The sequence below is a fragment of the Amphiprion ocellaris genome, chromosome 5 (genome assembly GCF_022539595.1).
Source record: "Amphiprion ocellaris isolate individual 3 ecotype Okinawa chromosome 5, ASM2253959v1, whole genome shotgun sequence".
In the NCBI taxonomy this organism is placed as follows: Eukaryota; Metazoa; Chordata; class Actinopteri; family Pomacentridae; genus Amphiprion; species Amphiprion ocellaris.
The window spans coordinates 27577998-27602203 of NC_072770.1; the positions used below are offsets into that span (position 1 = coordinate 27577998).

General features: G+C 38.2%; 1 protein-coding gene across 1 annotated transcript; it reads left to right on the plus strand.

Moving 5' to 3' along the window:
- The first annotated feature begins 15920 nt into the window (after positions 1 to 15920).
- On the plus strand, positions 15921 to 23042 carry slc25a20 (solute carrier family 25 member 20). Its single transcript, XM_023281005.3, has 10 exons — positions 15921 to 15945; positions 16055 to 16171; positions 17629 to 17721; positions 17807 to 17934; positions 18041 to 18131; positions 18683 to 18800; positions 20166 to 20238; positions 20326 to 20435; positions 21170 to 21294; positions 22800 to 23042. The coding sequence occupies exons 2-10, from the start codon at positions 16067 to 16069 to the stop codon at positions 22860 to 22862; spliced, it is 906 nt and encodes a 301-aa protein (XP_023136773.2). The 5' UTR covers positions 15921 to 15945; positions 16055 to 16066; the 3' UTR covers positions 22863 to 23042.
- The last annotated feature ends 1164 nt before the right edge of the window (positions 23043 to 24206 follow it).

The following is a 24206-nucleotide window of genomic DNA, read 5'->3' on the forward strand; positions in this document are numbered from 1 at the left end:
CCGCCAGGAGCTGGGTCTTTAAAATAACCGCCGTCTCGTTACAGAGTGAAAGTAGCAGTTCCTCCTTAAGGTCAGAGATTGCAGCATCTGAGGGCCTCTCCAAAAGAAGACGTAGTTGATGAAGGCGTTCTGGAGCAGGACCAGAAAGACCACGACCAAGCAGCCTTGAGATCTTAGGCAGCATCTCCCTCAGGTGGGTGTCAACGGTGTTCACGGTCAGGTCTGTGGTAATCCCGTCAAAAAACAAAACAGAAAAAAATCTAGATTAAAATCAACATGTAACCAAAGCACTCTGTGTATAACGCCATAGTATAGGATGTAGTTCAGAAAATGTCAAAGTATAGTATACTTTTCAAGAATAACATAGTATGGCCTGTAGTTCAGAGTATAGCATGTCGGCAAAAAAAAGCCCCATAGATTATGTGGTTAAAAAAGTGCAAAATGATAGAATGTTGCCTAAAATTGTCATGTATGATATGTGGTTCAAAAAATGTCATAGTGCAGTATATTGTCAAAATAGTATGTTATTAGGGCTGCCACAAACGACGCGTCGACGAATCGCCTGAGCACGATACGTCATCAAAAGCGGAAGTGAGCGCGCAATGCAACAGAAATCACCGTCCGAGTGGAGCGCGGAACACGCATGGACATCCGCGCTGTATCGTGCATATATAGTATATGCACGATGCGGCGCGGATGTCCGCGCTGTATCGTAAACGCGGATGTCCACGCTGTATTGTGCATATATAATATATGCATGTACTATATATGCACGATACAGCGCGGATGTCCATGCGTGTTCCGCGCTCCACTCGGACGGTGATTTCTGTTGCATTGCGCGGTCACTTCCGCTTTTGATGACGTATCGTGCTCAGGCGATTCGTCGACGCGTCGTTTGTGGCAGCCCTATATGTTATTCAAGAAAACATCAGAGAATAATATGTCATCTAAAATATGCCATAGAATAATATTTCATTGCACAAGTAAAAGTATAGTAATTTTTAAAACTGTTCAAATTCTTAAAATATGTTGCTAAAAAACGACAAAAAAAACTTAAACAAAAAAGTCATAGTAATATGTCAATTTAAAAAGCCTATAGTATAGCATGTCGCCCGACAAACATCATAGTATAGCATGTCGCTCTAAAAACGCCATAGTATGGTCTTTGGTCCAAAAAACGTCATAGTATAGCATGTCGCTCTAAAATTGTCATAGGACAGCCTTTGGTCCAACATACATCATGGTATAGCATGTCGCTCTAAAAACATTATAGTATAGCATGTCACTCTAAAATTGTCATAGTATAGCATGTCACTCTAAAAACGTCATACTATAGCCTTTGGTCTAAAAACGTCATAGTATAGCATGTCGCTTTAAAAATGTCATAGTATAGCATGTCGCTCAAAAAAACGTCATAGTATAGCCTTTGGTCCAACAAACGTCATAGTATAGCATGTCGCTCTGAAAACGTCAGTATAGCATGTCGCTCTAAAAACGTGATAGTATAGCATGTTGCTCTAAAAACGTCATAGTATAGCATGTCGCTCTAAAAACGTCATAGTATAGCATGTCGCTCTAAAAATGTCATAGAAAAGCCTTTAGTCCACAAAACGTTGTTATGTCCCAGCTGTCTGAAGTAGGTGAGGAGCAACACAAAAACAGTCCAAACGCTGGTTTCCAGAGGGTTAGACGAGTATTTATTTGAAAGAGTAAGTTTACAACAACACAACATGTGAGGGGGTTAAAAGCAAATGGGTGTTAGTAAAATAAAAATAAATAAACAGAACTAAAAGTGAACTTCATGTTGACATTGATGGGCATCCCAACCAGGAACAAAGTAAAAGATAATCAATACGAAAAAAACTCTTCCTGTTCACCTATTAAAACCCAAAAACACACCGCAGTAGCATCCTAAACTAAAACTACCAATGAGTTCCCTGTTTTCCTTTCTGAACAATTCAAAGGTCCCTCTCTATCTCCCCACACATCCACCAACCACTGGAACACATCTCCAAAGTTCTGCCGGGCCAGCTGAGCTTCCCCTCAGAAAGAAGTGCCGCCACCTGCCAGATGAAGGAGCCTTTTGAGAGGCAGCTGGCATCGTGATTGGACTGTACTTTGGTCTGTTCCAATCCAGCTTCAGCTCCAGAGACGGCAGGTGGGACGAGTCAACGGAGGCCGGGTGGACGAAGGCATGCAGCTGAGTACAATCCAGAAAACAACAGAGGAGGAGTGCAGCAGCCCAGGGCCAGAACAACCAGAGTAGCATCGTATGTCTCTTAGAAAACATCATAGTATAGCCTTTGGTATGAAAGAAACGCCATCATATACATCGTATATTGTACAAATAACAAGTCAAAGGAAAGAGACATACATTGTAGAATTGTAGTAATTGTGGGCTGATTGATTTACTGATTATCAGTATTTTATTTTTTACCGATTTACGGTAATAAATACATTTTAAAATGGTGCTACTTTGGCTCTGAACCTTTATCTACCTGTGGTCGCTCTGTCTTCTGGAGTGATTTGATTGGTTACACGTCACGAATAAAACTCCTTTAACTTAACATCTGTAAACAAAACAAAAACGTATCAACAAAGATTTCTGTTAAAGTTTGTGTTCTTGTAAGTTTAACTCCAAGATTTTAAATACTTTCATTTACTGCAAATGAATATCCAAATGAATATCGACTCCAAATGTCTCACTAATAATCATTATCAGCCTTAAAAACCCACAGAACACCCCTCTATACTCGACCACACTTAGTACAGTCCGGTTCCCCCTTTTATAAATCTGCTTGGAATCGTGCACTTCCTGTTTGTCAAAGTGGCCTTCTACCTGGACAGGTTTTGTTGGAGCTCATGCAACAAACATTTTGGGTAACTGCACTTTAATATGGATGGATGACACTGAATTAGAGTCTGTTTTAATGAGACTGAGTTCAGATGTGTAGCTCTGTCATTAAATAGGAAATTATTTCTCAGAATTCACAGAGAAAAGTCTGAAATGTTTGCTAGGTTAGCGTCCCACATGTTCTTTGGCTCAGCTAAAGCTAACTCTCTCCAACTTCGGATCTCTTGAGTTGCTTGTTGTTAAAATCTCTTGCTACATTTGCTGAAGCTCAGAAAGTCTGAGATGTTTGTTCAAAATAAGCTCATTCTCACATCTTATCTGAACTGCCTTCTTTTGTTTTAACTTTCCCTTAACTTAGGAGTTAATGAAAGAGCAGCACATCCAGACTCAGTCTCATTTATGTAGAGATTAAACTTCAGTGTCATTCATTGATGTTAAAGTGCAGTTATTCAAATGTTTGTTGCACATGCTTCCGACCAAACCAGTCCAGGTGGAAGACGATGTGAAGAGAAAGCTCCAGAGGATGAATATCACACATTTACGTTGGAAATAAATGTCCTTTAATTAGACATTGTCATGCAAAAGTTGGATTTCCCTTTAATGATCAAATCCTTGTTGAGTGTTTTGTTGATGTTGGTTTCTAAATGTTTTTGACACTCTGCCCCAAAGATTAAAACCTTTTATGGCTCACAAGCTGCAACAATTCACACATTATCAACTACCTTTCTGACTAAACTAAGATAAAAAGTGAAAAACTGCCTGATTCCTGCATCATGAATGTAAATCTTTTTGGTTTTTATGACAGTAAACTGAATATATTTGGGTTTGACATTTTATAAACCAACACAAGAAATGAATTACTGAAGAAAACAATCAACAGATTAATGGACAAAGAAAATGTGTTTTCCAACATATATGGCTGAATTACTCCATCATCACAAGATACATCCAATTTTAATTCAATTTTATTTATATAACACCAATTACAGGTCAAATTGTCTCAAGACGCTTTGTTTTTATATTTTTTTGTCATATTTAAATGATGACAAAGTAAGAAATTTAAAGCTCTTGACTAATCCAATTTATTATTTGGTTTTTAAGAGACTAATGGACAATTAAAATAACTTGCTCCACTAAAACTAATAAACATGAGGTCAAATAGAAGGAAGAGTTTTAAATACTGCAGTCCCACGACGACAAGAATAAAGTTTGACAAGAAAAACTAAATCTGCTGGTGGATTCCATTAAAGTCCTAATAAATGATAATAAAGTGTGATACTAAAGGTTAGTGGTGCTAAAAATGTCAAAGTAAAGATATCAAGTTGAACATGTGGATGGAGGTTGATAAAAGTTGGCCTCCCTTCATTTCTCTGGAGCGACTCCTTGGATTTTATGGATGGTGGTTAAAGACCTGCTCTTCTAGTCATCTTCCTTCTAGTCGCTGTAAAAAGTCAGTCCATCCTGGCCGACTTCAACACCTCTTCATGACAACTTGTTCTGCCTCCGACCTGGTGGAAACTCCAGAAACTTGGGAAAACCCGTGGAGACTCGAAGAAATCGTCAGGCGGGGGAAGGTGTGGTGGGTGGTGGGGGGAAGTGGGGGAGTAGAGGGGGGAGGCCGCCACCCACTTCCCCGCCTACTCTCCGCCCTGACTCCACCCAGACTCCGCCTTGGCTCCGCCTGTGTGGTCACTTGAGGAACTACGATGTCAAAGGGACGACGAATTTATTTCTTTGTATCTGATCTGTAGCTCAGTGAGTTAAGGATTTGCCTGTGGAGCTGCAGGTCGCTGGTTCAAGACCAGACAGTTCTTAAATTTTCTCAAAATCCTGACAAAGACAAAGAAAGAAAACTGCCAGTGGCGGACTTGAACCTGCGACCTTCCGCTTGGTAGTCCTCTTCTTATCCCCCTGAGCTACTCGCTCAGATACTAATTCTTCTTTTTTTTGCGCATTTATCATCTATTTTTTGTCATTTTCGAGTTTTTTTTTAACTCGAGTCTCGTCTCGACCGTTTTTCTCAGGAGGTTGGACTTTAGCCTTTGTGCTGGAGGGTTGAACCCTCAGTTCCAAGACTTTCCAAGCCTCCACACCTCCCAAGTCCTCAGGACCTGAGCTTTCACACAGTCTGAGGGCTGAAATTTTCTAAGTCCCACAGTAGTTCTCTGTTAGTTTGAACCTTCAGACAGTCCAAGGACTGATATCTTCGAAGTTCCTGAGTAGTTCTCTGTTAGTTTGAACCTTCAGACAGTCTGAGGGCTGATATCTTCTAAGTTCCTGAGTAGTTCTCTGTTAGTTTGAACCTTCACACAGTCTGAGGGCTGAAGTTTTAAAAGTTTCTCAGTACTTCTCTGTTAGTTTGAACCTTTAGACAGTCTGAGGACTGAAATCTTAAAAGTTTCTCAGTACTTCTCTGTTAGTTTGAACTTTCTGGTTAACAGAAGCCTTAAAACTTGTGACCATCAGTCTTGATTTCACATTTAGACCGTCCATCTGAGTTCTTCTCAGACCTTCACCTGTGGGTTTTTTAGAAATCCTCAACAAACTTTGATTCTCTTCACTGAACAGTAAAGTTTCTGGAGATCAGAAGGTAATGTTAGTTTGATCGATGCCTTCAACTACTAGTAGACTTTATCTGGAAAACAGTTTTCTGAAATGAGTTCTTAGTAAATCTGTCCACAATCAAACCAAGAACATAGAAAGAGGAAATGTTTGAAGAAACAACTTGATGTTTTCGTTTCAGACTAGAAAACGCTTGAATACCTTTATCTGTTTTTGCTCTGTTTGATCGTTTTATTGTCTCTTCTGTTTAATTTGATCTTCTAAAGTTTAACTGGTGTCTTTTCAAATGTTTTCTTTAGTTTGATTCTTCTTAAATGTTTAGTTTTGCTCTTTTCTCACCTTTTATTCTTTTCTAATGTCTGATTTGATTTCCAAATATTTTGTCTTTTTAATATTTAATTGTTTTTTCAAATGTTTTATCGGCTTGTTTGAAAAATTTCCTTTTCTTTCCCAATGTTTAATTTTTCGATTAAATCTTTAAGGTTTTTCTTTTTAAATGTTTTACTACCTTTTAATGTTTAATTTTCTTTTTCAATGCTTCATTGTATTTTCTGTTTAATTCCTATTTAAAGTTCTATTGTCTTTAAGATTTCATTTTCTAATTAAACATTTATTTTTTTAATTAAATGTTTTGTCTTTTTAAAGGTTTAATATTCTTCTTGTTTAATTGTATTTTTAAAATGTTTAATTATCTAAAATATTTCATCTTTAATGTTTAATATTTTGTTTAATAAATTTTGTTTAATTTCATAATTACATGTTTTGTATCTTCTGTTTAATTATCTAATTAAATATTTTGTCTGTTTAATATAATTTAACTGTATTTGATATTTAATTGTATTTTTAAAAGTTTTATTGTATTAAATGTTTTTTTCCTTTGATTTAATTGCTTTTTTATGTAGTTTATTTCTTTAATTTTTTTTCTGTCAAGATTTTAATCCCAACCTTAAAAATGAAACAAACTCTTAAATCAATATGAAAATACTTCTGTTGTCACAATTATGAGTTAGTCAATTATTCAGTTTATCAATTCAACTTTATTTGTTTAGCACCTTTCACAGAGATGACAAAACTAAACAAGCAAAGAGAAAAAACTATGCTAAAACTATGATTAAAACTCAAAAACATATTTTTAAAAAAAAGATTTTACATGGCAATAAAATATGTTGTGTCCAGGGGATGGATGGAGTTTATTGAAGTCTTCTTGGGCTCACATGGGAAATCATTTAAAATATAAACTTGATATTCAGTCCAAGGAAACTGCAGAGTGACAGAAGAACCAACAATATCTCCCGTTTTCTCCTTTAATGAGTCGACTCTTCTTGTGCTTTCAGACCAAAGAACTACAGACTCTTCACAACCTGCTCAAACTCTCAGTACAGGACCTCACCACACGGGTCAAGAAGGTTTCCGTCTCATTTCTACTCTGAAGCTCACCTTCTCCTGCTCAAACAGCTGACAAATGTTTCTGCTGCTCTAAAGTCTGGTCTCCAGAACTTCCTAAAAACTCTCAAAGTCTCTTCTGCTGCAGGTTGCTTTGTAGAACTGTTGCAGAAAACCTCACTAAACCACATGGAGGGGCCTCAAGATAGTCGTCCAAATGAAACCGTACAAAAACCAAACTAGCACAACCCAAATGCTAAAGTCTCCTGCAGCCTACCAGAGAACCTCTTTAAACAGAGAATCAGGACAGGAACTCTTACCTTCTGGACGACCAGCGTTAGTTCTCAAACAAGAATACAGAATGTGTCTGACCAAAAACCTCTAAAGACTCACTACAGCCAAGATAAAGACACAACTCAGCTGTACCAAATCCACTAATCACTGCACACATTAGCACCATGTGCTAACTGTGGCTAAAGATCCACATTTACCAAGACAACTATCCAGTACAAAGCCCTAAAACACACCAAGAAACACATTAAAGTCTATTTTACTGCTGGAAGCTGCAAGCCAACGCCTAAAGAACAAACTAAAGCAACGGAACCAAACCCGGTTCAGTTGTAAAGAGAAGCAGAAGAAATGTTTCACTGCAGCCAAATAAAGCAGGAAGACACTGAGCTGCTCAGGTGTTCCTGATAACACCTGAGCAGCCACCTGGACAGCCAATAGGAACACAGCTTACTGGAAGTCCAGAGGGCTGGGTTAGTGAAGGAAATTTAGTTTCAAGTTGAGGCAGAAAGTTAACAAAGAAAGTTGAAAACCACCTTCTGATACCTGAAATCTCTGAGTTTTCACACAAAGAACGCCTGAACATGTCAAACTGGTTCCATAGTAGAACCATCATTGTAAAAACGTCATAGTATGGTGTGTTGCTCAAAAAACATTACGACCCGGCTGTCTACGGTCGCCGAGGAGCAACACAAAAACAGGACAAACGCTGGTTTCCAGGGGGTTAGGCGGGTACTTATTTGAAAGAGTAAGTTTACAACAACACAACATGAGCAGAAAAATCACAAAGTCTGTCTTTAGTTCAGCTGAAAATATTAGTTTTTGTGTTTTTATTGACCAAACTTTTTAGGAAGTAGATGAAGAATAATTAAAGCTCTCATGTAGAAGTCCAACTTCTTTTGGATCCTTGTGGAGATTTTAATCCTAGAGTTTGTACAGCTGTTGAGTTTTTAGAGTCACATGGATTGTTTTGACATTTAATAACCGAGTCCTGAAATAAAATTACAGTTGTGGATTTCTGTCATATAGTCTGGACTAAACAAATAACAGCAGCATAAATCTCAAACGTCATTATGAGGAGTCTGGATTGAGGTTTCTCACTTGATAATGATCAAAACATGAAATTTTGGTTGATTTAAAGGAATATTTCACCTTAAATCTTTGAATGTTGACCTAAAAGGTTGGTTTCAGGAAGTATTCCACCTACAAGGTACTCATGCATCCACCTTAAAGGAACATTCCACCAAAAATCCTTGGCCATGCACCTAAAATGTTGGTTTAACCAAGTATTCCATCCAAAATCCTAGACCAAAAAATCTTGGTGTAAAGGAGTATTCCACCTTAAATGTAGACCTAGAGGATGGTTTGGAGTAATATTCTACTCTAAAATCTTCCAATGTAGACCTAAAAGGTTGATCTGATGGTATATTCTACCCAACATCCTGGAACATTTACCTAAAAGGTTGGTTTAATGGTATATCCCCAGAAAAACCCTTGAACATTAGGCTTAATGGTATATTCCACCCAAAATACTTGTACATATACCAAGAAGTCAGTGTAAAGGAAATGTAGACCTAAAAGGATTGTTTAAAGGAATATTTTAACGATTATTTTCATTATTTAATAATCTGTTATCAGTCAGAACCCTGGCAAACTTATTTTCTTCAGTTTTTTTAGTGGAAGTCACAAATAAAGGAGCGCTTCGTTTTTCACGGCGTTAGTGAGTCAAAAGCTGCTGTTTCAACACAGACACGTTCACATGCATCCACAAACCTCTCAGCACTCAAACACCCACAGACAGGCGGCCGGCTGGACCGAGGCTCGGTGACGTCCTCAGACCCACGAGTCGGGGAGTCGTTGAACTTGTTGGTCTGGTTTGAAGGCCTCCATGTGGTCCAGTAGAAGTCCACGTAGTCGGTGTTGGCTTCGAACCGCAGCGACTGGCCGCCATCAGGTGGACCGGCTCGTCCTCGTAGGACTCCTCCTGTAGCCTTGAGGGGACCACAGGAACATTCAGTAGCTGTTGGAGTTCTTCCTGTCAGGCTCATGGTAGAACGGCTCTGAAGAATCTTGTACTTGTCTTATCTGGAACAATCTAACAGCCTAAACTGTTAACAGCGGTGTAAAGAAGCAAACACTCAGGCATAAATTAGGACTCAAACTAGATTTATTCTAGAAAACAAATCAACTTAGAGGCATTTGTTCACACGTGGCTGAATAGGAGGCCGTCCAATCAGATTCGAGGTCTTCACTCTGTAGGTTGGTTGTTCAGTGAGACTCTTGGACCTCCATCAGCTGACGTGGATGTTTGATGGTCTTCTTCTCTAGTGCCAGATGATTCATCCATGAATTCAGCAGCTACAGACTGAAATGAAGCTCATGCTGCCGTTATTGAATTCCTGTTCCAGATCAGATGTTCAGAGCTCACCTTGAATGCAGCCGTCTGCTGTCTGATAGTTTTTCTTATTGTAGTCTTCAATAAAGTCTTTTTCCTCATGTCAGGATGTGGTGAGACTCTTTCTCAGTCTCTGCAGACGTCCCTCATTGTGCATCTCCAGAGAAGAAACAGAAAAACTGGTCACTGCTTCAGCATCACAAACACTCTCCAGCATTGAGTATTTTAGGAATTCATTCATTGTGTTGTGAACTTTGAAGGAGCAGAAACTTTACAGCTGCCAAAGATATGAGCTCCAATTCTGGATGTTTTAGGAAATGAAGTTCATCAAATGAATACTTGATTTTTGCTGATAACGCTCATTAAATTACTGAAGAAATCCAACATAAAAACCTGTAAACTCTCAGGCAGCTTTTGTTAAAGTTTGTCTATAATTCTATCATCATGTTCTGGAACCAGGACTCTGCAGAAGTTCCTTCAATCAGATACTTGTGTGTTTCTATTTAAGGCCTCAGGTTTGAACGTACAGCAGAGGATTAGAAAGGAGTGATTTTAATATTTCAATCAGTCCAATAAATGTTTGGAGTAAAAATGATTGAAATTTAGATTTAGATAGATTTGTGTCAAATAATATTGTAGAGTCTCACTTAAATATATCCAATTGAGTTCAGTGTATTTACATTTTATAGAATATTTGATTTCTTAATCTCAATACTGTAGGGTCTGACCCTAAATATTATAATAATGATGTCAATTTAAATAATATTTTAGTGCAGAGTCATAAACTTTAATCAGCTAAACTTACATAATAAATATCACTGCACAATCTTAACCTGAACATTCATATTATTGAGGTAAATTTACATAAATCATAATATTCTAGAATCTTAACTGGAATATGTCTAACATGAATCTTTTTGTATTGTGCTGATAAACAACAATAACCCGACTTTCAGATAATATTTGTTGTCTGTGATTGAGACTAAATTCCTCCACATTCTGGAACTGGACTGAATTTCCCAAAATGAAACATGGACAGAATTTAACACTCATATATCCATGGCAACGCTAATGTTTCTGCTTCTTACCAAAGTTCACAACACAAGTAAAGATTTTAATGTAAAACTTCAGGAATGACTGCTAACCATAAGTATTCTGATCAATACTTCATGATCAATATCAGGACAGATGTTACAACTCCAGCTGTTACATTAGACTGCAGTTATTCACAGAGAAATTAAAACATCACATTCCTCATAAAAACTAGATGGGACTTTTATTAAATAAAGTGTTGGTGAATAAACAGTGTAAAAAGTGCAAAGCAGCTCCATTAAATCAGGAGATGTGAGACTTCCACAGCATGGATCACCATCTGCTGTGTTGATTCATAGCTTAATGTCAGAATGAACTGAGATAGAAAAGCTGCTTTGAGCTGCAACATTACGGTCTGACAATCCAACACCATCACAGTTTTCATCTGGTTGTTTTGCTCCAACATCCTGTGAAGTTCAGTTTTTACCTGAATCAATGCAGAGATTCTATTTTCAACCAAGACTAGAATAAAAATTAGAATGTTATGAGGTTATTAATGCAACTAAATCCTTTCAAATGGAAGGATTTACTTCTAATTCAAGTTTCAGTTGGAGCACATTGCATTCACAAAGAAAAACAGCGATACCTTCATAGCAACATTTAATAAACTTAAAGCTTCCCTGTTGGCTCATTGGTGGAGTTTGTTACTGAGCATCTGAACCTTAAATCCAGTGAGACGACCATCTTCAGTCGAGGCCAGTCAGAGAACTTCAAGACCTTCCATCAGCTGGACCAGATGTGGCATCATCTCCCTCTGAACATCTGGATGACAGGAGAAAAGACAGAAATCAAACACAGATCACAGAAATACAATTTATTCACTTTCATCATTTTATAAAAGTAGCATGAACTTTATTAAAACTTGACAACATCAGTAATGAAAGTAAATGTTTTTATCTCATGTTGAAGCTAAATTTAAAGTCAATTTTAATGACAGTTTATCCTGAGAGGAGTGAGAATGGAGCTTTTCTTTCCTTTTTAGAATATTCCCTCAAAACATTCTGTTTATTATTGGCTTTAGAAGCATTTTTCTTTACTTATTTATTTTTAGATACCTCAGACTGATACACTTCGCTGGTTTGCAGATAATTTCATGTACAATGACAATAAAGATCTTCTATTATAACATATTTTGCTAAAACAAGAACTGCAAACCTTCTCAACCATCTCTCAGGCTGCAAAATTCCAACTGCGACCAAGAATTATCTGATGTAATTATTATTATAATCTTTACTGAACCAGACCTGGAATTAATAAAAATCTGTATATGGATATGATTTTCTGTGATGGGACCACTAAAACTGCAGACAATAAAGTAAATGTCTTCTGCACTGCACACATACTACACTTTTGTATAACTCTGGATGTCAGAGTAAAGGCAGACAGATCCACTGATCAGCCACAACATTCTGACCACTGACAGCTGAAGAGAACAACATCCATCATCTTGTTCTAAGGCAACGTTCTGCTGGGAAACCTTGACGTTCATGTGGATGTTTGACATGTACCACCACTTAAACACTGCAGGACAAACAACCCCCTAGTCCCCATGGCAACAGCAGTCCTTGATGCCAGCTGCCACCCTCAGCAGGGCAAACTAAAACTATTCAGGAGTGGTCCGAGGAACACGACAGAGCTAAGCTGTTCACCTGGGTTCCACACTCCCCACATCCAGATCTGATGGAGCATCTGTGGGATGGTCCAGGATCAGCCTGGTCTAGGTAGGACCCACCCTGCAACCCACAGGATCCACAGAATCCACAGGACATCCCCAGAGGTTCTGATGAACCACTGGGTCAGAGGAGTTTTAGCAGCATAAAGGGACCAACACAGCATTAGTCAGGTGGTCATAATGTTATACTGTTATATTGTCATGCTGATTATATGATCAGTAAATGTTACCATCAATTATAACGTCCACATTGATCAAGAAAAAAAAACAACTATCAGTTCATTCAGAAACTGTGGGGTTAAACCTAAAAACACAGACCTCAACAGCAGTTTGTTTCAAAGCAGAACACCAGCTGGTTTTCACTAAAGAAGCTTTCAGAGCAACAATTAAATGACAGTTTTGTTCTCATTAAGTTCAGAGTCAGCCAAAATAATGTACACACATCAGGAAAAGAAAAACTTATTAAATATTTCATTTGTATAAGTACTTCTGCACATATAGATACCTCTTTCTAAGTTTGATCAAATCATAACTCTGTGTCCTGTTGTACGATGTTTTCCCAACAGATGGCGCTACCCTCATGAATGGAGCATCAGAAAGTGACGTCAACAACACATCAGAAATGTCTGGAAGCCAGTGGCCACCACTTTGAGCACCTCTTGTAATTGTAGAGGCCAAAGATAACTTTTATTAATCTCGTGATGTCTGAATAAATTTGGTATTGAAATATTTATGCAAGTTTTTCTTTTCCTGATGTGTGTAAACATTATTTTGGCTGACTCTGTATAATGGGTTTCTGACAGGTCAGCCAGGCAACATCTTTTTATAATAATGACAAACATACCTGCATTCTACAGGAGTGATTTTCCTCATGTGCAGGTAAAGATGTGTGAGGAGCTTAGAGATGACAGGAGCAGGAGTCATCCTCACTAATTCAGCTTCCACCTAGAAACAGAAAGACCACAAACAAACACACTGAGAGACTCTCAAACGTTCAACCCCACAGCCTCAAAATATCTGTTTAGGAAGTGTTGTTTCTAAATTCTGCTGAAAGCATTGACAGACATTCTCTTACAAGGTTGTGTAAAAAGCAGCCTGTCCTCTGAGCTACTGAGAAATTTTCCTGAACAAAGTTTCTACATGTAAATCAGCTCAACAAAAGCTAAAGCCTCAGTCAGAGATAACAGGTATCGCAAATTATAAAGAACTTTCTTTGTTAACTCAGACTTTCTGCTTCAACCTCACATAAAAAGGGGAGTTTAACTCGTCAGGTGACTGAAAATGAACGGCTTGTGCAGTTCTAGATTCAAAAGTAGGATGTTTCAACTCATGTTTTACTACAAATACATGCAATAATAAATAAATACAATGGCTGGTTGTTAGTTTAGTCACTATTAATGTCATTTTATATACTGGATTGAACTTGAGCAGTGGAAGAGAGAAGGAATTTAATGAAATTATGGAGATTCAGAGAGGTAATGTTGCGCAATGTTAAGTGCGGTTTAATTCAAACCAGATGAATGTTAAACTTCAGTGCAGCTCAACAGATTTCAGTTAACCTTAAATTAAAATAACTTTTTCAAAAGCTAAAATACACAGCAGAGAAATACAGGTTGAGAATGTCATTCTAATAATGACGGACAGCTGCAGCAGCAACTAACGTGTTCAGCGGTAAGTTAGCCACCTGTGCTGATTAGCCCGCTAGCTAACTTAGCCGCTTAGCTAGCTAACGCGTCCGGACCAACTGCTCAAACACGACAAAACACAACTCTTCACAAGTCGCTGACTTAACGTACAACAAAACAACGTTACGGGTTAGAAGTATTTATCTTCTTACCGTGTTTTACTCCAAAAACTAGTGATGCTACGCTCGAGCCACTTCGCTCGACACAGGGCCGAGCGTTTGAAGCGGAAGTGTTCCGAGACAGCGTTTAGATCCCTGCTTCGGTATGCCCAACAATCACGTGACTACCGAGAGCGAGGCCTCCTTACGTCACAGCGTGTGTTGCGGTGCTCATAGACTGTATATGGCGGTGCTTCGCGGGAATTATGAAGGGGTTGGACCTTTCAATCTGTGCAGGTCTTAAAAGGGTCTGATTCACTCCTCAAACTGTGGGTTTTTGAGAGGAGATTAAGCTATTACATTTGCCATTTGGAAAGAAGTCAGAGAGAGAACACATTTAGGTAGAACTAAGTTTAGATAGATTTAGTTACATTTCATACACTAAACACTCATAGATACATACACATAGATTCACACATACACAACACACATTCATTCATTCATAGAAACACACTAGACATATAGTAGAATAGGTTATAGATAGGTACATAGAGAGTAGTTTGAGTGGTTGAAAGAGTGTGTTGTGAGTTGTGAGAGTGCAAGGTGTCTATCTGAGCCCTACCTCTCCAGAGGAGAAGACCCGTTCACCTACTGGGCATCACGTCAAACTGTATCCAAACCTCTTCAGGATGGCCAAAAAATATCTCCACATGCCAGCAACATCTGTGCCATGTGAGTGGATCTTCTCCAAAGCTGGAGAGGTAGTCATCCACAAAAGAAACAGACTGAAACCATGCACTCCCTGGTTTACACTCCATTTATATTGCCACAATGCAAGTACAAAGCAGTGTGAGAAAAGCAGTCCTGAGGCTTTTTCAGTTTTTTCCACTTAGATGCAGTTCTGACACAGAGCCAGCAGGTGTTGCTCTTCTGGTTGTGTCAAATGCTTCGAAGCAGAGTGTCGTTCTTGATGCAGTTGTGTCAAAGTAGTTCATTGCTTCACGAAGCTTCGATTTCACCATCACTACCAAAAACAAGGTCAACAGCAGCCAGAGATGCTACCAGAACTGCCGACCATAGATATACAAAGACTAGATACGCTAGCGCGCTGTCTTCTATACATATCTATGGTCTGACCAATCGCTGTTCTCTGGCTCTCAGTCAGTCTGACCAACCACTGCTCTCTGGCTCCGCCCTCTTAGAATCTTCTTGTCGTTTGGCTCCACTCTTGCTGATGATCACTTCCAGTCTCAGAAAATGAAAAAACGGACCTTTTTTCGTTTCTATCTCTCACTGATTTTATGTTTTTGTTCTTCTAAATATAAAATGAAAATCAAAGCATTTTTAAAATTTCGTATATCCCTTTTTGATGATGAAAAAGAAAAACGTCTTGTATTTCAATTTTAATGTTTGTATTTTAAAACAAAAATCAAATAATCACTCATTTTTTGTTTTTTAATAACCGTTTCAGAACGGAAAATCCAATTACCAGATCCGTACACGGACCATCTGGGCAGACAAACAAAACACTGTTGAAAATAAAGCTGCAATGATGAATCACTTAATCAACTTTTCAATTAACCACCAACTATTTTCATTATTCATTATTCAGTTTGAGTACATTTTTAAAGAAGAAAAAGTTGACATTTTCTGATTTCAGCTTCTTAAATGTGGCTTTTCTCATTCTTCTTATCCTCTATAATAGTAAACTGAGAAGAAAAAGAAAGAAAGAAATATTTTTGGGTACATTTCGTTCAAACTAACTTAAAAGTTTCCACACGGACCTCAAACAGAGACGTACCGGAGTGTAGCTGTGTTGCAGCGAGAGCGGTCCGGGTGAATAAGTGGGGCAAAGGTCCAGCAGAGCGGACTGACAGCAGAACAACAACATATCTCCCTGAGGAAGAGCAGTACAGGTGAGATGTTAGTTCTGCTTTTCTGGATTTCCCCCCCGTGTCTCAGTTTTTTCTCTCTCAAGTTCTTTAACTCGCTGCTCTCGTGTTTTGTTTTTTTCTTCCTGCATAGCTGAAAGTCAAAATGTCCAAACAGCCGCAGCCGATCAGCCCGCTGAAGAACTTCTTCGCTGGAGGCTTCGGAGGAATTTGTCTCGTCTTCACTGGACACCCGCTGGACACCATTAAAGTAATTCATGCACGTTGTGTGTCTCAGTGTGTTACAGTCACTCAGACCATTAGGTGAACCAACAAACAGCAGAGCCACAGCAACATGCATGTGTCTGATGAAGGGGGCCTGGAGTCAGCTGTGAGCAGCAGTATCATAGTGTTTAGTTGGTGTTTCTGCACAGCTCTGAGATCTGCAGCCCTTTGACCCACATTCAGCCTGATGCATGAGTCAGCTGCTGCTACGGCCTCCTGCTCAGGAACAGACTTCACCTGAATGCAGGAAGGTTTTCACTTCATTACACCTACAGTTGTTAATGCGGTGCTCCTGAATAGAGACAAACTAATTAAACAAACTATATTAAAATATAAAATATCTGATCTCACTATCAGCTTACTGCAGGTACAGTGTTGCTAAACTAATACTGAGAATTTGTTATTCAAAACATGTCTGAGGTAATTTCAGGACTCCACTCCTTATAGTCCGTGGGTCGACAAGTTAATTTTTAACCTGTTTGTAAGCGTCGTGCTCGCCTCTAATTCAGTTTGGTGTGTAAGGAAGGCCCGAAAAGCAAGCTGTAAACACAAGATTGACATAAATGTTACTACATACACACCCAGCAGGAACATTAGCATTCATTTGAAAGTTGTGTTTCTGTTCTGAATTTCAGTTTGATATGTTTGTTTGCCAGAACTGCATCGTACATTTCATTCCTGTCAGGAGTTCAGCTGCCAAATGTTAAACACGATACAGGACATGTGTATTTATAGACACAAACTGATTACATCCCACTAATGTCTGGATCAACTGATCATTTTCATTGTTAATCTGTATGTTATTTTCTGGATTAGTAATTCAGTCCACAAAATGCCAGAAAATACTGAGAAATTCTCGACATAACTTTCTAAAGCCTCTCCTATCGATTCATGTGGTGATAGAAACAGCACCACAAAACCCAAAGATATTAAATCTCTTATCATTTATACAAAAGACCAGCAGCAAGCAGTCATAGGAACTGCAAAACAACACATAAAAATATCTGAATGTATTTAAATTTTTTTTACGAAAGAGGTACAACAAAACATCACAACACTGTGCAAAATTATTTAGACTGTGGTGATAGAAACAGGGTAAAAAGGAGGAAAAATGACAAACCTTTACTAGAAATGTAATTAGAAAGTTATTTGATGAACAGCTACATCTAAATGTGTTGTCCTGCACCGGATAAACATCATCAAATCACTGTGAAGGCTGCTACATCAGCCTCCGGTCTTCTTCAGCCACAATATCAGCAAGATGATTTGTGATATTTATAGATGTGACTGGAGCTGATGTTGAGATCAGGACACTGTGCACCAAATTGTTAAAAGTAATTCATTCATAGTGTAACTACATAGTTACAGGACAGCAGTTACTTTTCTGTTGTTAATTGGTGTGTCGGACGAAACTGAACAGACTGCATCCTCTTTTTCTTTCAGGTGCGTTTACAGACTCAACCCAAACCCAAACCAGGAGAGAGCCTCCTGTACACCGGAACCATCGACTGTTTTAAAAAGACTTTAGCCAAAGAGGTGACGTCGCTGTACACTTTGAGATACACTGAGTTTCTTTCCTTCCTCCCCCTGATCTTTTCTTCCTCGTGTTCTTCCTTTACAGGGAGTGAAAGGACTCTACAAAGGAATGGCAGCACCAATAATCGGAGTTACACCAATGTTTGCCGTCTGTTTCTTTGGGTTCGGGCTGGGCAAGAAGCTACAACAGAGAACTCCTGATGATATCCTTACGTAGGTGATTGCTCTGTCGTAGGGGGTCGTAGTGCACCTTCAACGTAGCGATCATCGATCATCATAGCTTGTCTGTGCGTCAGCCTCTTTCCCTCATCTCCTGCAGGTATCCACAGCTGTTTGCTGCTGGGATGTTGTCTGGTGTCTTCACCACGGCTATCATGGCTCCTGGAGAGCGAATCAAATGTCTCCTGCAGGTCAGAGGTTACTGTGTGCAGATATCCAGGATCTAGTCATTTGACTCTACATCCTGAAATTGCAGTACATTGTAAAAATAAATATATATATATATATATATATATATATATATATATATATATATATATATATATATATATATATATATATATATATATATATATATATATATATATGAGAAAAACTGGCAGCAAATTTACCAGAATAAATGAGTTAGAAAATGGTAGAATACAGTGACATTCAAAACAGCAAAAGTGCAGTATTGCACACAATGAGCAAGAATAAATTAGCATTAAATAAAAATACAGATTTCTGATGTAGACGCTGTTTACAGTTTTAGCCTTTTTTTTGCAGTTAACATTTTAGTTATTTTTATTTCAGTGATTTGGCTGCACATTTTGTGGAATCTAACCAGACAGTTAAAAAAAATCCATTTTCCACTCCTTAATACACATAGTTTTTCTTACAAATAACAGCAGATATGTGGTATTTAATGAGACCTGGTGTAAAATAAAGTGCATATGGGATGTGTGTGTGCGTGTGCTTGTAGATTCAGGCAACCACAGGAGAGGTGAAGTATGCAGGACCGATGGACTGTGTCAAACAGCTGTACAGACAGGCTGGGATCAGAGGGATCTACAAAGGCACAGCTCTCACCCTCATGAGAGGTGCTTCTTTTCATTTCTTTCATATCTTTCATATCTTTCATATCCGTTAGAATGTGTTCATTTTGTTCAGAACATTTGTAATGAGTAGATCAAATAACAAAAACACATTGGGGGGAAAAACTCCTTAAGCTCTTAAAGCTGCCCTCTGGAGGTTTCTTCTAATCACACAAAGTTTCTGTTTACATTCAGTCTTACTCATCGAACCGTTTGCTTGAACAAACATGTTTAACGTATTTGCATCCTCATCCAACCTTGTTTTTTTTTATGTATTTTAAATCTTACACTGTTAATACACTGCCTTCGCTTGGCACATTTTTGTCAACTTTGTGTCCTCATGTCACAAATCCATTCTACTCTTACCTTTAAAGACAAACTCCACCAATTCAACACGACAGAGTCTGTTTATAGTTCTGGGAGAGTTTTGCTGCATACACTGTCCTCCAAAAGTATCACAAACAGTAGAATGCAACTGATATTTTTGCCACCATTGGACAAAAAGGAGAAGACAAAGAAAAGCATTAAAAGTTTTTATTTTGTGCCGTTTCTAGGAAAATAGTGTATAAATGTCTGTGTATGTAATATATGCATTTATATTTATACAGTGACTTCCACATATATGTTAACGGTACTGAAAGAATCAGTCTACAGTTATTTGCATAGAATTAAAAAAAAAAAAAATCAGTTTTCCTCTACTGGTAATATACTTTTGAAGGGTTCTGTATGTGATAAAATTGCATGAAGTTTTTCCAGTGTGATATTTCATGAATTCAATTCAGTTTTATTTATATAGCGCAAATTGACATCATATGTCCTCTCACAGCGCTTAGCATATTAAGATAGATTAAACCTTTATTGATCCCGCAGTGGGGAAATTTACAGGCCTTTGTTGTGGAGAAAGAAAGAAACAAGCTTGTCGGATCTCATATAGATCCTCTGCTCTGCTTGAGGCTACAAGCTTGAGGCTACTTATCTACTCTCAGATGTACGTCGCTTTGGATAGAAGCATCTGCTAAATGAAACTGTAGAATTGTAGCTACATCGGCTGCTGCAACACAACACACCAAAAACTGTTAACAGTTGAAAGGCATCATGGGTAAAGTCGATGCAGGGTTTTGACTGTATGTAGTCTGTGGGTTTGGAAGAAGAATTAAAAAAAGACAATTGTCGACTGAAACTGTCCTTGAGGAGTTCACCAAAGTTGTAGGAAACTCGATCACAACTATGTTACATGTTACTGCAGGTTTATTAATCCCCAGTGTGCAGCTTAATGGAGCTCGCTTACTTTTATCAGGTGCTTCAAAGACAATAAGTCACTTGTATGTTACAGTTCAGCTCACTGAATTTTTTGTTGGTTTTGTAACTCAGATGTTCCAGCCAGCGGGATGTACTTCACGTCTTACGAGTGGTTAAAGAACCTCCTCACCCCAGCAGGAAAAAGGTGAATGTTTGTTCTTGCTTGCAGTATTTACAGCCGTCTGTTATAAAAAGGCGTCTCAGCAGCACGACTGTTGTCTTTTGCCCACAGCCACAACGAACTCAGTGTTCCCAGTGTGCTGTTCGCTGGAGGAATGGCTGGAATCTTTAACTGGGCCGTCGCAATTCCACCCGACGTACTCAAGTCTCGTTTCCAAACAGGTTTGTTTTTACACAAAACGTGTTGAATTTCATTTTATGACCAGTGTCTGTTCTCTGTATGTCCAGTGTTACAGTGGTTGAGTCCTCACCCTGTCTGGTTTAGGAGTTAAATATCATGACCATGTAGTTTTTCTAATTCTGCTACTTTACAGGGGGCTGGTTTTCCTGTATTTGTGTATGTTTTTTTTCTTTTAATGGCTCTCAGTTAAATTCTGTGCACTAATAAAGTTTACATACCTCAACAAAGGATACTGAAATAGGCAGTGGGAAGTTTGTCGTTTAGTATCTATAAAGATTTTCTATCATCCATGTGCTGGGATGTCTAGAAGTGCTAATGGAATAGCAAAGAAAGCTTTTATTGTCATGATACAAATGCACAACAAAATTAGAAAAAAAGCTTCTTCTTTCACACAAGACACTATGAGAATCCACAAAAACGTATTCAAGAGGACAGTATAGTAGTAAAACACATATGGAATGGTAGATAATGTATAATGCATACTAAATAATGTTGCACCAGTAGAAAAATACGGTACACTAGTCGATAGCAACTTGAGAAATTAAAGGTTCCAGGTGCTCACATTAGCCAAGAGAAACATTTCCAAGAATAAAACAAAGTTCTGCTGCTTTTGACTTTCTGCTCTTGTCTTTTCTTCATGTTAAAGATCCACTTTTCTTTCCCAGGCAGGTTTGTCATGTAAAAATGCGTCTTAATGTTGCATCTTTCCTCTCAGCTCCTGAGGGAAAATACCCCAACGGTTTCCGGGACGTTCTGCGGGAGCTGATCAGGGAGGAGGGCGTGGGCTCCCTGTATAAAGGCTTCAACGCCGTCATGCTTAGAGCTTTTCCTGCAAACGCAGTGAGTGCGATTCACTTATTATTCAGCTTTCTAATAGGCCTGCAATTACTGACAGATTAATTGTCAACTATAAAATCAGTCACCAACAAATCTGAGAATCAATTAACTGGTTGAAGTGATTTTTTTTTTTTTTTTTTAAGGAAAAAAGGTAAATTCTCTGATTCCAGCTTCATCAATTCTAATTTATTTTTTACTCCTCTCTGACAGTAAACTGAAACACTGATGAATATTTTTCAACATTTTCTTACATTTTATAGGCTGAACAACTCCTTGACTAATTGAAATAATAATCTAATAATATAGTTTAATCTTCAATGAAAATAATGACCAGTTGCAGCCCTCTGTAACACTGAATGAGCTGGATGGTAGATTTGGACACGTAGCAGTGTTTCATTTGAAAAGTTAAAGCGCAAAGAAGAAGATTTAGTCATGATTGTGTCTTGTAGATGTGATATTTGATGTGAAGAATTGCAGCACTTTTCCATATAAAGGAAGTTTTGTTACATTCAAACCCTCGTTGAACGACTCAGCAGCAGGTTAATGTCTCTGTGTTTCTCAGTATATTGGAGTTTTAAGTCTAGAGACAGAGGCTACACTTACTAGGAAAACCTTGGAGGAGTTCAAGAAAAGTTTCTGAAGCTCCAGATGAAAAAACTAAACAAAATATGGTTCAGAGGAAAGAGTCTAAAAAATAAACTTGTGGCAACAGTGTTTATGTGAATTACTGTCACTGCCAGAAGGGGGAGACAAAAAGTCTGACTGCAGGTTTAATATGTTTTAAAGGAACATTCAAAATGCATAAAATAAGGCTTAGATTTTTAAAACTAAAAAAATCCAAAGCTTAGAGTACAGTCATTTAATTCACTGAAAGATTAAGATGCATTTTTCTTCTCTCCTATCACAACAATTTCTGCATGTTTTCTTTTTCCACACAAGCTGATATGACTTTTATTATTCTTCCTGATGTGCTATTTTATAACAAGTAGAAAGAAAAAAAATAAAACACCCGGAGACAACTAGCATGGCTTGTTTCAAATCAACACATTATACCTCTTCAGGTTAATCTGTAAAATAGTAAAAACTGGGACAGTTTGTAGTTTTACAGGAGGTTGTGACAAAATATTTCCTAGTCCATGATAAGTAAAATGTCTGCTCACCTGATGAGTGTCAGTGTTCTCTTGTATCTCATCAGGAAAGGAAACAATTGTTCCCCACAAAATGTCCAACTCTTACTGTACAACTCATATCAATTATTTTAAAGACTTTGTTTTGCCATTGATATATATTTGATATATATAGTAGGAAAATTTCCACAGAGTGAAACTGATCAAACTTTAAGCAAACTCTACCATTAGAGAAAATAAACATGTTTACAAAATAAGATCTGCTGTGATAAAATGACTTTTAATATTGAATGTTTTATCACAGAAAACCAAAGCAGTGACTTATTTCATCACTAATTTACACAAACTAAACAGTTTTGTTTCTTGATCTTTTGCTTTCAGGCTTGTTTCTTAGGATTTGAGCTTGCAATGAAATTCCTGAACTGGATAGCACCGAACCTGTGATGGAGGCTCAGTGTCACCTCGCTGTCAATCCCCGGAACAGACACACACACACACACACACACACACAGACACACACAGACACACACACACACACAGACACACACACACACACACACACACACACACACACACACACACACACACACACACACACACACACACACACACACACACACAGAATCTAATGACATAAAGAGATTTTAAGAATTGTCCTAAGCTGTACTTGATCATCATTGAAGTGTTGTGGTACTGTAGAACATGTGGATCATTGAGACCTGCTGAGAGTTCAGTGTAGAGTTGTGACGACTTTGGAACGGTGCCAGTAAACACACAAACTCACACACAGTTGAATGTTCTCACTCCTTTTGTTTTACTAGTTTCTAGAGTTTTTTTATTCTGTTTTTTTTTTAATATAAGAAAAGGAGTGAAGTGAACATGTTGTGCCTTACCTTTTGTTATCTGCGAGCAGATGCACATATCAGGGAAAAGGTGCATTTTGTTGAACTGTGTGTGTTTGTTCTCTCAGCAATAGACGCCTTCAAACCGTCAGCATCACGTCAGGTCACGATCCACCCGGTGACCAGTGGTGTAGTCTTCACTTTCTGTTTGTCTAATGTCCAATTATGAGTGTAGTCGAAACGGGAGTGATTGAAAAGTAAATGAATGTCAGCATATATAGCCATTAAAAGCAGATTCCATCTATAGAAATGTCACTGTTGTGGTTCTTTTCTTATTTGGATTCATCAAAACAATATAGAAACGTTGCAATCAGAAGCCTCATCTAGAGTTGTGTGATTTACTGTATTTGTATTGCAGCAATTTGTGCGTTTTTGATCCTGGAACTACAAACTTGTGGAGACTTTACCTGTAGTCACTGAGGTGGCAGTTAGTGTCCTTTAGTGTGACGCTGCGGCTTCAAATTAAAACAGTGTCTCTGTTTGTTTTTACTGATGTTTCATTTATTGACGGCATTGCAGGTAAGTTATCATTCAGTCAACATTAAGTCTCCATTAAACCAATATTATACAACCTGACAACATTCACCTGCTTGACACGGCGTTTGAGCACGGTCGAAAACTGTTCGGCTTCATTCTCCAAACTGCACACCTGCATTCATTCATTCATTAGCCATTATATATGCAGTTCACTCCCGACAGTGGGCAACCCCGTGGCTCCGATACCCTCATCTATCATATATCATGTTTGCTGGCATATTTAGCTCTCCCATGTATTGTACATGTTCTATGGTGTTGCAACATTCACGTAGAAACAGAGCATAAACTTGAAGAGATTTTAAATCCTCTGCCTTCACTAGTGGCCAGCTGAGCACCTTTTCCATGTAGG